General features: G+C 38.5%; 1 protein-coding gene across 3 annotated transcripts in view; it reads right to left on the bottom strand.

The window, feature by feature from the left end:
* The window catches only part of ITPR2 (inositol 1,4,5-trisphosphate receptor type 2), a 523,170-nt gene that overhangs the window by 273,691 nt on the left and 235,059 nt on the right, over nt 1–14,420 (bottom strand). For all 3 annotated transcript variants that reach the window (XM_065887013.1, XM_065887016.1, XM_065887015.1), the window contains exons 27-28: nt 1,308–1,397; nt 1,086–1,211 (exon numbers count right to left, since the gene is read on the bottom strand). In XM_065887013.1, the coding sequence (XP_065743085.1) occupies nt 1,086–1,211; nt 1,308–1,397 (216 nt within the window). The remainder of the gene's footprint in view (nt 1–1,085; nt 1,212–1,307; nt 1,398–14,420) is intronic.

Below are 14,420 nucleotides of genomic sequence, written 5' to 3'. Positions count from 1 at the left end.
GTGGTGACGGAAGATGAGATGGAGTAAGAGAATAACTATATTCACACACACATATATTCTCTAGATTTGTCTACTTAAAGGGCCTGGAGGGGCAAACCTCCACAGCAATAAGTACATTTAGTTCTCAGGATTTTTCTCCCAAATACCATTCTCCCCCAAATGGAACTGGGGCTTACTGAATAAATGGCTAATTCCAGAGGTGGAACAAGAAGAATGCAAGGGAGCCTGGAATATTTTAATGTGCAACAAAGCAAGGAACTACTCGAAGAATGATGGGACCATGTTAGAGGACAGGTCAGCTGGCCTGAAGGGGCTCCATTGGCCAAATCTGGGACAATCAAAATAAACAGTGCTAGAAATCAAATATAACCTATTGAATAAGACGAGCATCTGGAAGTCCATACTGATAAAAATAAATAAATGAATAAATTGAAAGTTTGATAAAAAAATGGAATGTTTACTTAGTTTCAAAGAACCACGCCACAAAATATTTGTTACAAAGGGAAACTGAGTACTTCACAGTGATAATCCTGGCAGACACCACCTTAATCAATTGACCCAAGTAAACATCACCGGTCATGGGGCAAATCAAAATCGCATGCTGCCTGATAGGAAGTGGTGGGAAAAACTTAAATGTTACTTCTGTTACGTTCCTGCCAAAGATGCATAACTGAATCGAATCACGAGGAAACCTCAAATGACCCAAATTAAGGGACAGTCTTCAAAATAGCTGTCTCCAAAAGTGTCAACGTCAAAGAGTTCCAGCATGAGGAGATTAAAATAACACCAAACAGCTCCTGTTTCTGAAGTGGATCTTTTTGTCAAACAGGACATGATTGAGATGATGCGAGAAATGTGAATGGCATGTGAGGATTAGGTAGCAGTAGAGTGGGATGCTCCTTCCCGATCTGGAAGGTTGTTACTTGGTTATACTTGTAGGGAATATACACTAAAGGGCTCAGGGGTGGTAGGGCATCAGGTTGGCAACTTACCTGCAAATAGTTCAAGGAAAAAGATTCTTTGTAACCTTGCTATATTGAAATTGTATCAAAATTTAAAAAGGAAAACAGTACCTAAGAACTTACCTTTTCATAGGGTATCTGCAGCAGGTCTAACACCACTGAATGGGCTCCCATATTTTTCAGTAATCGTTGATGTTGATTCCGACACTTTTTATTCTGTATACAGAGTTTACTTAGCCTAATCAAAATCTTTCCAAAGAAGAAGAAAAGCATTAAATATAATAAAGGAACAAAACTTCTTTGCCATGCCAGTATAAACTCACATAGAAATATTTCACATCTGACCTCCTTTACAATCCGGTAGTTGTTGCTCTTATTGCTGTCAATCTGAGGTTTCTTTGTTCCATCTTGCACTGGACTTAAAATGTTTGAGTCCTAAAATAAACACAAAGATGTATGTTATGCCCTATATATCTTTGTAATACATTTATTTATTTTGTAATAAATAAGAAACACTTCTTGTAATTATTTTGTGATGAATTTACTATTCAACTTAAATGTTTCCTTGGTATTTTTTTATCCCATAAAAAGCTCCTTGGCTTAAATGAGTCATGAAAATGACCACTTCCCAACAACAACCAATTACAAGATCTATGGCATTACTAATAATTAATGAATTAAGTTTAAAAGGAAAGGGTATTACAAGTAACATTATCAGTCTATTTCCTTATGCTAAATGTATCAGACATATCATGACTTTATATTGCCTATAGGAAAAGGAACAGTAAAAATCCAGGGCATAGGAGGCATAATTTTATTATTAGGGATGAACTTCAGGGAAAAAAAAAAAAAGACTGAAGGAGCATATCATAACATGACATGTTAAAACACTTCAGGGATGGGAGGAAAAAGCACCTTAACCCAAGAATTCTCTGACAGGTTACCATGACATCCTTAAGAGTCATGACTGGGGGCCAACCAACCATGTACAGAATCATGAAAATGAAAAAAAATTTTTCTTTATTTAAAAATAATATTTTAAATTCCTAAATTAATAAAGCTTATTAAGAGGACTTGAAACACCAAAAGCATGTCATTCTAACAACCATTATCTGTAGCAGTACAATAAAAAAACAAATGCAGGGAGATACATATTTTAAATATCAACTATTGGAGTCACCACATGAAAATAAAACATCACTTACGAACAATTTAATACCTGAACATTTGTTAAGACTTAATGCATTTCTGGTACTAGGCAATGGTGAATAGATATAAAAGAAATAGAAGATATGGTCCTTCCCACAAGAAAATTACAGTTTACCTAAGGAAACAGGGAGAAATATGAAAATAAAGGTTTGAACTGAGCAGAATTCACTATTCAGAGAGAGAGACAGAGGCTAGTTATAGCTTTAGACAGCTTTATGAAGGAGGGGAAATTTAAGCTAAGGTCTTGAAAGATGAAAACTACTTAGTTAAGTATGAGGGGGTGTGGAAGGGCAGGGGTACACTTGTTAGGCGAAGAAGTCACCTTAGCCAAAGGCACTGTAGAAAGAAAAGCACAACAGTGGGTAGAAAACGACAAGAACTGACAAAGCATGCTGCAAAAGTGGACCATTAGATGGAGTGGGGCCTGACCATCTCCCTGATTTACAACAGGTACAAAATTGCACCTGGGATGAATGTCAAGTTCAACGTGGGTTAAAAAACACCCTAAAGTCCTGACTACATTGAAGGTGTTGGACTCACAGTTAAAGGGGACTCCAATCTAAGCTCAGGAAAAAGTAAAAACTATATGAAGCCAATTGATAAATTTTATTTGTCCCTGTTTTCCCTACTGTGTTCCATGAAAAATCACAAAATTAATGCAAACCAAGAAAGAAAAATATATACATTTTCCTTGCTAGTCAAAGAATTCTGATAGAAGGCTTCAAGCAGGCGAGTGACTTGGCCCATGCGGTGCCATCACCACTGCTCAGTAAGCTCCGTGTTCCTCTTTGACTTCTCTCCAGGCAAATATTGTCCAAGACGGAGGCTCCCAATCTGAACTCCATTTAGCAAGTAACTCTCCTCCCATTTTACTGAGCATAAGGAAATTCCCCTACATGACATTGCCTCTTCTCCATCTGAAAATGTCCAGTATCAACTACAAAACCGTCTACCTTCCCTGCTATGTCTCAGAGAAAAAGAACTTTTGAAGCACGGATTTTTAAATTCCATCTCCCCCTGCCTCTTCTCTCTGCTTCATCTCTGTTTCTTGTGCACGAACAGTTTTTACCCTCTACTGATTCTTTCTTAACTCTCTGAAAATATGGCCAAGTTGAGGCCAACCAAGCACTTTCTGTGATATCGCCCATTCTGGGAAGTAGTCAGATTACTACTTGCATCTCAGATTACTCAGATTACTACCCCCACTAAATTCCTCAAAAGAATAATCTACTGTATTAAAATTCTTTTATGTGTCAATGACTCAATTACTAAAACTGTCTTTGGCATCTGATTCTATGGCTCACTACCACTTCCCTTTAAATCTCACTTTGTTTTACTATGACAGGATACTCTCCAAGATTTTCTGACCACCTTATCTCTTTCACTCAATGGAACTGGAACTGCAAAAAGTAAAGAATAAAAACACTGCAAGTATTCAAACTGTTACTGTTTCCTTCCAGGGTTGTGTCACCTATGCTAATAAATCCTAGGAAAGAAATGAAAGCAATCCAACCTCCACCCCAGGTAAATAAAAGAGAAAAAAGAATGGGAGATATTGTCTACAAGACAATAAACACTAAGTGAATCTGAAAAAGTTGTAGAAGAAAATGTAAAATTATATATGTAAGTGAAGTCAGTGTAGAAGAGGGAAGGGGCCCAAGTGGCTCACGTAAATATAAACTGTTTAGATGGAAGAGGCTGGAGGTCAGAGCATGAGACAAACAGCGTTTCTATTTGATACCAAAAATAATTTATTGATGAGAAATAGAAATTGCAAAGCTAGAAATATAATTAAATTTCCTTTTTCTGATCACAAAGGTGAAGGCTGAGTTGAAAAAGGCCATATTCATTTTTTTTCTGGAAGAGAAGAAATATTAAAGAAAACCACCCTTGTATTCCAAGCCAGGATTAAGATGCTACCAAGTCTAAAGACTGACAAAGCTCCTAAGGTGGAGAGGAGATCTTTCTGACATATGTCAACTTAAAAAAACTCAGTCAGAAATACAGGCAAAGTTTTGGCAGATATATGTAAGTCTATTTTTCAAACAATGGCCTGCAAAAAAAGCAACTGTCTTGTTTTAAGAAAAGCAATCTCAGGGATGATGTACTACATTACAAAAAGTTATGTTCTCTAGTTCTGCCCAAGGGAGGATATAGACAATGCTAAACTCTCTAAGTATGGGAATGATGAAGAAAACTTATTTTAATTTAAAATTGCCAGCAGTCAACAAAAGGAGGCAATGCTGGAGAATTCAATAAACGGCCCCCTTTAGTTTCAGAAAATAATTCAATGTAATTAAACCGAACAAAAATATTAACCCACAGAACATCTGGAAGATCCCAAAACAGAGATTGGGGGAATTTAAGAAATATGTAAACTATATAACTACAGTGAGGTTTTGTTTTCTTATGTTGACGCCAAAATTCTCTAAGTAAAGATGTTCTGAGAGTTCTCCTCCAGAAAGGGAAGAAATTAATTATATTTTTTATATCCTATGCAAATTTGGCCCTACATCAGTGCCCAAATCGACAAAGCCGTGGCTTTATCCTAATGACAAAATATTAGTTATGTGTAAAATGTAGAATTATAATTTATTCAGAGTCCCAGAGCTGAGCAGATGCAGGAAAAAAAAAATGTGTAACACTGAGAACAATGCCATGCTTATAGTAAATATCTATATTATCCTTTTGACAGCAGTGATGAAGAATAAATATGGAACTCCAAAAATACTTGCACTTCATTGTAATTGTTTCCAATCATCTGGAAGAACTTGAATTTATTTCCTCTAGTGGAATATGGGAACCACTTAGTTAAGTGATTTTATTGAGGTGGCTAGATTTTTAAGTGCGCAGTATATACTGTAACATAAAGCAATACATTCAGAAACAACATAGCAAGGAGAGTCTAGAAGGGTCTAGAAATTTAGGGAAGAGTCTAGAAATTAGATGGTTGCATGGATCTAGACAGACTCAGAGTGAATACCTAAACAAACAGTGGTTCTGAACACAGCGTTGCTCTCAAATTTATTTGGCATCAGGCATGGAAACGCCTTTTAGATCAACAGCAAAAATGATATAAGAAAATAATATTGTATGAACCATATGGTGAACTAAACATGGGCACAAATTAATGAGGATCTGGCTCCTTAACTTAAACAAGGGCAATCATTTTATTTTAAAAAAGCACTTTCCAAATCCTACAATGTAGAACTTCCTGCATCTACTACAGCTATGATTAGCTCAGTGAATATTTACAATAGCCAGGACATGGAACCAACCTAAATGTCCACTAAACATGGGCACAAATTAATGAGGATCTGGCTCCTTAACTTAAACAAGGGCAATCATTTTATTTTAAAAAAGCACTTTCCAAATCCTACAATGTAGAACTTCCTGCATCTACTACAGCTGTGATTAGCTCAGTGAATATTTACAATAGCCAGGACATGGAACCAACCTAAATGTCCATCGACAGATGAATGGATGAAGATGTGGCACATATATACAATATACAATGGAATACTACTCAGCCATAAAAAGAAACGAAATTGAGTTATTTGTAGTGAGGTGGATGGACCTAGAGTCTATCATACAGAGTGAAGTAAGTCAAAAACAAATACCATATGCTAACATATACATATGGAATCTAAAAAAAAAAGTGGTACTGATGAACCTAGTTGCAGGGCAGGAATAAAGAGGCAGACATAGAAAATGGTCTTGAGGACATGGGGTGGGGGGGTGAAGCTGGGGCGAAGTGAGAGTAGCATCGACATATACACACTACCGAATGTAAAACAGTTGGCTGGTGGGAAGCAACAGCATAGCACAGGGAGATCGGCTCGGTGCTTTGCGATGACCTAGAGGGGTGGGATAGGGAGGGTGGGAGGGAGGCTCAAGAGGGAGGGGATATGGGGACATGTGTATGCATATGGCTGATTCGCTTTGTTGTGTAACAGAAACTAACACAGTATTGTGAAGCAATTATACTCCAATAAAGATCTGGTAAAAAAAAATAGCTCAGGGCATGTCTTCTCTTTGTCCCCATCCCAGTGAAGTGACAGGTGTCCTTCCCCAGCAAATGTCATCAAGTCAGCAAGACTGCAAAGCGTTCTGCTCACCGTCTGGATTCTGAGCCTTCTCTTCCCGTATCCACTATTTAACTGAATCAGTGGCATCATTTACCAATCACCCTCCTCCCAACTTCAGACGTCAAATGCCATCCTTTTCCCTTCCCACCTCCCTCCGAAACACACACAAAAAATCTAATACTCAGTCTTTTATACTTGACTGACCAACCATATGATAATTTAGTTGAAGCTCTTCCTAGTAAATAGCACCTCCTTCAGACAACTGAATGATAGCCTCAATGTGGGAGAATGAGGTATTTTCTCTCCCTCCCACCTAAGACTAACATCACATACCACCCATTCGGGATGATATCCAGGGGGATGCAGGAACCCTAACATCAGCCTAGATCTAATTATCTGACCTTGTCTGTAAAGCTAATTCAGACCATCACGGGGTCATGGTCGTTTCTGCTTCCCTGGCTGGCACCTACGGCTGCTTGAAGGCTTGGTCCAAGATCCACAGTGCAGGGAAGAGGCTGTGTCCACCAACACTGGCCGATAACGCCCCTCCAGATTTCCCCCAAGCTAGGCACAAATCTCCGCCCTTCTAGAGAGTAAATGCATATTCTTAGTCTTACTCCAAACCTGTTTTCCTTTCCTTTGTCCTAAGACAAATACAAACATGGCATTTTCAGATTCATTTGATGCCATTTTAATGAGTATTTGATGATGTTTAATCAGATGTCCTAGAAAATACCCCAAATCTCTTTGACTATCTATATCTCTGATAAATAAGTAACCAAAAAAGGATGTACCACTGGAGTGCATTCTCTTTGCTTAAAGACATATTCCAGAAAAAAGGGAATGTACTGATGATAGGTATGTTCGATGTAAACTAATAGCTGCTTTCCTAGGAGTACAACAGGAACCCACTATAGCACAGCAATGTACAGTACTTTTTTCTATAATACTTTCTATAATACTTTATTCATATTATATAATACTTTTTAATTCGCTCCTCACCAGTATTATATGAAATTAGAAAGGTAGGCAACCCTTTAGTCAGCAGGGTGGCAAAGGTTAACAAAGCACTGTGCAGGAAGTGAAAACAGTGATATAAATAGAGCCCTTACAGACTATGTCTGCTACCTGATGTCACGTGAAGAAAGCATTCTTAGTCACAGTCACCTCAGAGCACACCACAATGTGACTGAGAGAGGGGGCTGTATGTATAGAAGGTGAGAGGAAGAAATCAGCACCACCTTCTCTTCGACTCCCTCTTCAGCAAGCAATCATTAAGGAAACGCTGCTGCCTGGCCCGATGACACAGGTGGCTCCGATTTGAATGAATCAACTTCTATAATTTCCTTGCAAGCCACTCGTTGAGGAAAAAAACATATAGGAAGTTGGAATCCACGCTACCAACTTATATGAAATTGAGAACAAATGGCAAAGTGAAAAACTGAATAAAATAGTAACTGTCCTCTATAACATGAAAGGAAATAATAAGTTTATGCTGAAACGGCATTAATTTTAAATGTAGGCCAGAGGGAAAAAGATTCTTATCCTGGAAATAATTGGAAGAAACAAATTCAGGAGATACAAGCATTACATTTAAGAACTTGCATTACACCAAATAGAATGAGAATGTGTATAAGTAGCATTTGGCTCAAAGCCAAAAACTAGTTTTCAGCTGCATGTCTTGTGAAAGGACTTTGACACTCATGTGTAGCAATCACCTTCAGCAACATCAGCTCAGACATAAAGGACAGAGATATGTAATGTGATATAAACGAGTAAAATAAATATACAAGGAGGTTGAGGGCAAAAACAGAAAGTGGAGACAAGAAAACAAATTCCGTAAAAGGAACATTCCAGAAAGCACTCTCCCAAATGAATGGATACACGTTCTCCATGTAGCTATCACAGTGTCCCTCACTGGTCAGATCCTGTAGGGATATTCTGTCTGAAACTCATGTAGTCTTTCTGAACCAAGCAGTGAAGGTTAGACATTCTACCAGTTACTTTTGCCAAGAGTCAATCAGAAGTTTTGCTGAAGAAACCAAGTCTATATAGAACTATTTCCCTGCTGTGCAGAATCAAAGTACTAACACTTGGGAAAGCACCATTTTCTTTCAAGATATCTTTCTAGAGGGATCAGCCTCCTTACCTGTTTGCTTCATCAAAGAAAAAAGATCAGAAGTGGCTGGCAAAGAATGGAAACTGGGTTTTGCTTTTAAAGAGTAACGAGATGTGGAGGTAAGAGAAAAACCATCAGACAGCGAAGGGGTGCTGAGAGAGAAGCAGAGAAAAAGCAAAAGAGGGAAGGAGAGGGGGAGAGAGGGAAGGAAGGAAGGAATTCATTCTCTCAGTAAGATAAATCAGCAAACTAAAATTCAAATACCTGTGAGGAAAGTTAATGCTAAGAAAGACAACAACAAAAAAATCAATAATGAGATTATATCATTCCCAGTGAAACGCAAACAGTCAAATAATCTGAAAGAACTTTGAAATATAAGTACATTTAAAATAATCATAGAGATAAAGTGAGGAACATCTCTCACCCCAGGTGGACCCCTCTGTGGTTACCGCGGCTCAGCATGACCCCATAGCATCACTCGGCGGGGATAAGGGAGAGCTCTACTGGGAAAGGGGGAACTGCAAGCCAAGGGCCAGCAGAGCAAAGGCGTGTGCGCCCCAGCCTTCCATCCCCCCCCGGGGAGGTACCGCCGCTCTGCGTGACACCAGTCTGGGTCTACACTTCTGAGTGACCACCCGTGCCCCTACCTCGTAGCAACTTCTCACCAGGCAAGTTTGAGAGTAACGGGTCCATGGACGTACACAAAACGTCTTGGGCACCAGGCAGTCTGGATTCAGGTACCTGTCGTTGGTAGGAATTGACCAGGTACACGAGCTATGAGGCCCACAGAAATGAGAAGAGGAGCAGAAGCCTTAGGTCCCATGAGAAGCCAAATCAGTGCACAGCCTCTTAGGAGAGAAGATGGTGCCCTGCCCCTCCCACCACCGCACCTCACCCTGCAAACAGACAGCCAGTTGGTTGCCCAGGCAACCCAGAGTGAGCCCCCAGGGACACTTCCCAGTTAATTCTGCCCCGTACATCACACACCCGTTAAAAGAACAAAAAGTTATGAAGTGAAAACAGGCAGATATGAATCTAGAATGCATAGATATGAAAAAGAATCAATCAGAAACCCCGAAAAGGAAAAAAATAGTCCTTGAAGTAAAAACTAGATAGATGGTTTAAACATCAGACATCAGTGATGACTATAATTTCTTTTTAAAGGAGCAGGCGACCACATATAGGTAGGTAGCTAGATGCAGAGACAAATAAACATAGATATGCAGACACAGAAGCACAATCACTGTGAAGAAAAATTAACAACAACCAAAATATTTAACACGGGTGGGAACTTTGTGTCCTGTGAGGCCCATGTGGCCTGCTTCTCAACTCTTAAGAGGTGAAGGAGCATAACGGGCAATCCTGACGTAACCCACTCGGATGTGGCTTCCTGAGTTAATCCCTCCCCTTCCTATATTTAGAAGTCAACACAACATATTTGAATGTGAGGCGCTAGTAACACTACTGAGACAGTCAACTCGTTACACCCTAGCCATCAAGCTTTCAGCACCAATGGTATAATCTTTTCATGTCGTGGAAGGCAAGATCATAAAGGGAAACCCTGGAAGATATACTAGGTAGTAAAGCTCATAGGTACTAGGGACACAATGGGCTTACTAGAAGACCAAATCCACCCGTCCTCCCCCTGCTTCTACGAGATCAACTTCAATAATGGGATAATTTTGGCTTCGCCGAGATTTGTTAGTGTTAGTAAATGGATCATCAATTCACATTTATTGCCCCAAGTACACAGAGTTTACCACTGAGGGAAAAAAACACTTTTATGTCATCAGAAACGTTTCTGATTACTAAAATGAAGACTTACTTTAATGCTATCTGGTCTTCTGATATCTAAGCAGGCACAAAGACCATTATGAGCTGTTTTAAAACAATGCCAATCATCCTGTGTTTAGAGCCTTTGTAAAGATCTACTGAACAACAAAGGATTATTATCTGATTGGTCTGCCAGAGTACATGCTGCCTGCTACTGGCTGTTTCCATTGATGTGATATATTTCATCCTGTTTACAATAAACTGTCACTACCTCTGGCAGTTGGTTCATTGTATAATGTAGATTATTCGGCTGTGTACAATTAGTAACTTTGTAGTTTCTCACTTTTTCTCCTTATATTAATCTATTATAAATGTACCATTCTCCTGGCTTCTCAATGAACCTACTTGTGTACATTTCTACTGCTGCTTCCCTAGTTCCTGCTTACCTAACCTCACACCTGAACTTGGGCAAGAGGCCCTTAACTGGTCCCCTCCTTTAGCCTCTTGCACTGCTGAACCATCCTTCCCCCAAATCTTCAAAGGCTCCCAATGTCCCAGCCACTTCAAACACCAATCACTTATCCCTGTTGAATTTCTGCTTCTCTTGTGATTATTCTTGAATCACTAATAAAATCCTCCCAATCTTTCAAAACACTGAAGTCTTCTCCAAGTAGCCAGTCCCACACTGACCTCTCCCTTTTCTGTGCTACAACAGTTCAATATTCAATCATACATTTGTCATACTGTTTTATGTGTGTTAATCTGTGTGTTCATTCTTTGAGGACAAGAGCCATAGCTCAAATATTAGATTTGATTCTAGATATCAAACTTTAAGAAGGGAAATGAGAAATTCAGGTGTGTACAAAGGCAAGGAAGCATGATGGTGAAGGGATGAAATTGTACTTTAAGCAGAATATTCAAGAAAAAGGGTTGTTCTCTGGAGAGAAATGCCAGCAAATCAAGTAGAGTAGGTTCAGATATGGTCCACAGTGCCTCAATACTAACATCAGTAAACAGATATTACAAGGATAAATATATGAGCTCAAAATAGAGTTTTCTACTTTTAAGAACCGTCAGAAATAGAAAATGTTGAAGTAGAAGTGCAGAGGAACCCCTCTGACTACACAACATTCAGAAGTGATAGATAAAATATTTAAACTATCTCTTTTTAGTAAAGAGGAAGCAAACGGAGGCCGGAAACCAGAAAAATACGAATTTTCCAAGCAGTAATCAAGCACGGACTCATTTGTTGGCCCTGAGGGCATCAGCCCAAGCTGAGAACCAACAACTGAGTTTTAACTTGTCTCACACACACAACCGAAAAGAAGCAAAGCCTGAATTCCAAGAAGATGGAAGGTCTGACCAGAAACCTGCCTCAGGACCAGGAATACCTAAAGGAGACACCCACAGAGACGAGTCAGGGAAAAACGTGGCGCACAGAAGAACAAAGGAGTACCTGTCTTGGCTTGGCTTGGTCAAAGCCAAAAAAGGGAGAAAACTCTCTTGAGCTCCTATATACAAAGACAAGCCCACTTTCACTCAAGATTTGGGGATAGAATTCCCACTAATAAAAGGGCTCCAAAAGTTCCAAGCCAAAAACTTTGTCTAACATGTTTACAAAATGTCGTATCTCAAAGTGTCTCAATGAGGCAAATGAAATCTTCTCTGGATTAAACACAAACTTCAGAGGAATTCACATATTCCAAAGAATTTAAGTTCATAATACATTTTTTTAATTACTAACTATCTAAGTAAACACATTCCCAAGGACTTCTGCAAGAATAGCACACTTAAAACTGCAAATGGCCTTCCTATTAGAAAACCACTAGATCCTAGATACAGAACCTATTTTAAGTACATTTCTGGGCTCACTGGAAATGAAGGACAACTCTGAAAGACCCCACCCACCATCTACAATGGAAAAAAGTAAACTGAAACCAGATCAGAGAGTTCCAAGCTTCAGGGCAACATGGTAAGTTTCCCTGAAGGCAAATGCCAGTAGTACCAGGCCTGCAACCCAGAAAGACAAGCCAGCTCTAAGCAAGTGTCAAATCGGAGTAGCTAAAGCCGAGACTCCTGCCTTTAGACCCTTGTGTGTGGGAAGGGAGCAATGTGGTCTCAGGCTCACAGCGCCCCCTGGCCATAGGCCAAGGTAATCACAAATACTCTAAGGAGGAAAACATACCGTCTTTCAAATCCTTAAATCCAAAAGATGTGAGCTCAAAACCTAGACCCGAATGTTTACAGCAGCTTTACTCATCATGGCCCCAAACTGGAAACGATCAAGAGGTCTTTCAATAGGTGAGTTAGGATAAACAAACTATAGTACATCCAGACAATGGAGTATTATTTAGCAATAAAAAGAAATGTGCTAGTGAGTTACAAAAGGACATAGAAAAACCTCAAATGCATACGGCTAAATGAAAGAAGGCAGTCTGAAAAAGCTAGATATGGTACAATTCTACCTATATTCTGGAGAAGGCAAAACTATACATGAGACAGTAAAAAGATCAGGGGTTCCTGAGGGGTTCCCAGGGGCTCAGGGATTCACAAGAGAGGGACAAATAGGTGGAGCAGAGAGGAATTTTAGGGCAATGAAACTATTCTATATGATACTGTACATAGCATTACACATTTGTCAAAACCCACAGAATCATAGAGCACAAACAGCAAAACCTAAAGTAAATTATGAACTTCAGTTAATAATAATGTATCAATACTGGCTCATCAACTGCAATGTACCACATTAATTAATGTAAGATGTTAATAATAGAAAACTGAAGGGAGGGGAGGAGAGGATATAAGGGCATTGTACCTTCTGTGCAATTTTTCTCTAAACCTAAAACTGCTCTAAAAACAAAGTCTATTAATAAAAGATATGAGCTCATAATCAAACATGACCAAATATATAATGAAACATGGAATTAGTATTACATACAGGCTATTAAATAGCCATATGGAATCACAAAAATTAGCAAGCAACAAAAGATGATCAAAAATGACCAAAAAGGTTTATCTAGTCAAACTGCAGGTGTGAAAAAGTATAATGGCTGAAATTAAAAGTCAAGAGGTAAAGTGAACAGCAAATAAGACATGCCTGAAGAGCGACTCAGACGACTCTACGAAACTATTCAAATTCAGCATAAAGTCGCAGGTATGGAAAATATAAAAAGAAAACTAATAGATATGGAGGCAATAATAAGGTTTAACAAACATTTAATCAGTTTTAAAATCAGAATTAAAGCACCACTATTCAACACACAGCGAACTTCTCAACAGTAGCAACGGCAGCCAGAAGACATGGAACAATATCATCAGAAGTGGGAGAAAATAAATCTCAACTGATAAAAGGCTTCTGTTTCCAGTTAAAAATAATTTTAAATTTATAGGCATCAAATAAAATAGCCTTAAAACATATAGAGATTAATAGAACTATAGGGGAAACTGATAAACCTACCATTATAGTGGGAAATGCTAACAAATCTCTCTCAATTTTTGATACATCAAGAAAACAAAAATATTTGTGATTAGATAGATGATTTAAATACAATAAACTAGATTTACTAATCACATATAAGGAAACTTACACGCATTCACATTCTTCTTGAGCCCACATTAAATATTTCTAAAACCTGAGGATATAATAGACCAAAAATTGTCTCAACAAATTTTGGATAACAGATATCATCAAAACCACATTCTCTTGCTACAAGTTAATTAAGAATTCAATAGCCAAAAAAATGGGCAAATTTTGAGAATGCATTTGGAAATTTAAAAACTCATTTCCAAGAAACTACACTGGGCCAAAGAAGAAATCATAATGAAATTATTTAAATATCTAATATTGAACAGTAATAAAAATACCATTTGTCAAAATCTGTGGGATGCAGCTCCTGAGAAGGAAATTATATTATTAAATTTTTTAAAAGTCTGAAAAGTATGTCAACATAAAAGGCTACAGTATAGTAGGATAAATATAATGAAATAGCAAACAAACACAGGAGCTCAACAAAGCCAAAAACAGACTTGTTAAACGGATGGATAAAGTATATCCAGCTCTGGTGAGATTGTACCTGACATTATACATTTGTCAAAACCCACAGAATTGAACAACACAAAGAGTGAAATCTAAAGGGAAAAAAGAAGAAGAGAATGAAAAAGGGGTATGAGCTACAGATATAGCAGATACTTAAAAAGATAACGAGGGACTTCCCTGGTGGTGCAGTGGTCAGGAGTCCGCCTGCCAATGCAGGGGACACGGGTTTGATC

Source organism: Phocoena phocoena, chromosome 11 (assembly GCF_963924675.1).
Source record: "Phocoena phocoena chromosome 11, mPhoPho1.1, whole genome shotgun sequence".
In the NCBI taxonomy this organism is placed as follows: Eukaryota; Metazoa; Chordata; class Mammalia; order Artiodactyla; family Phocoenidae; genus Phocoena; species Phocoena phocoena.
This window is presented reverse-complemented; position numbering and strand designations above follow the sequence as displayed.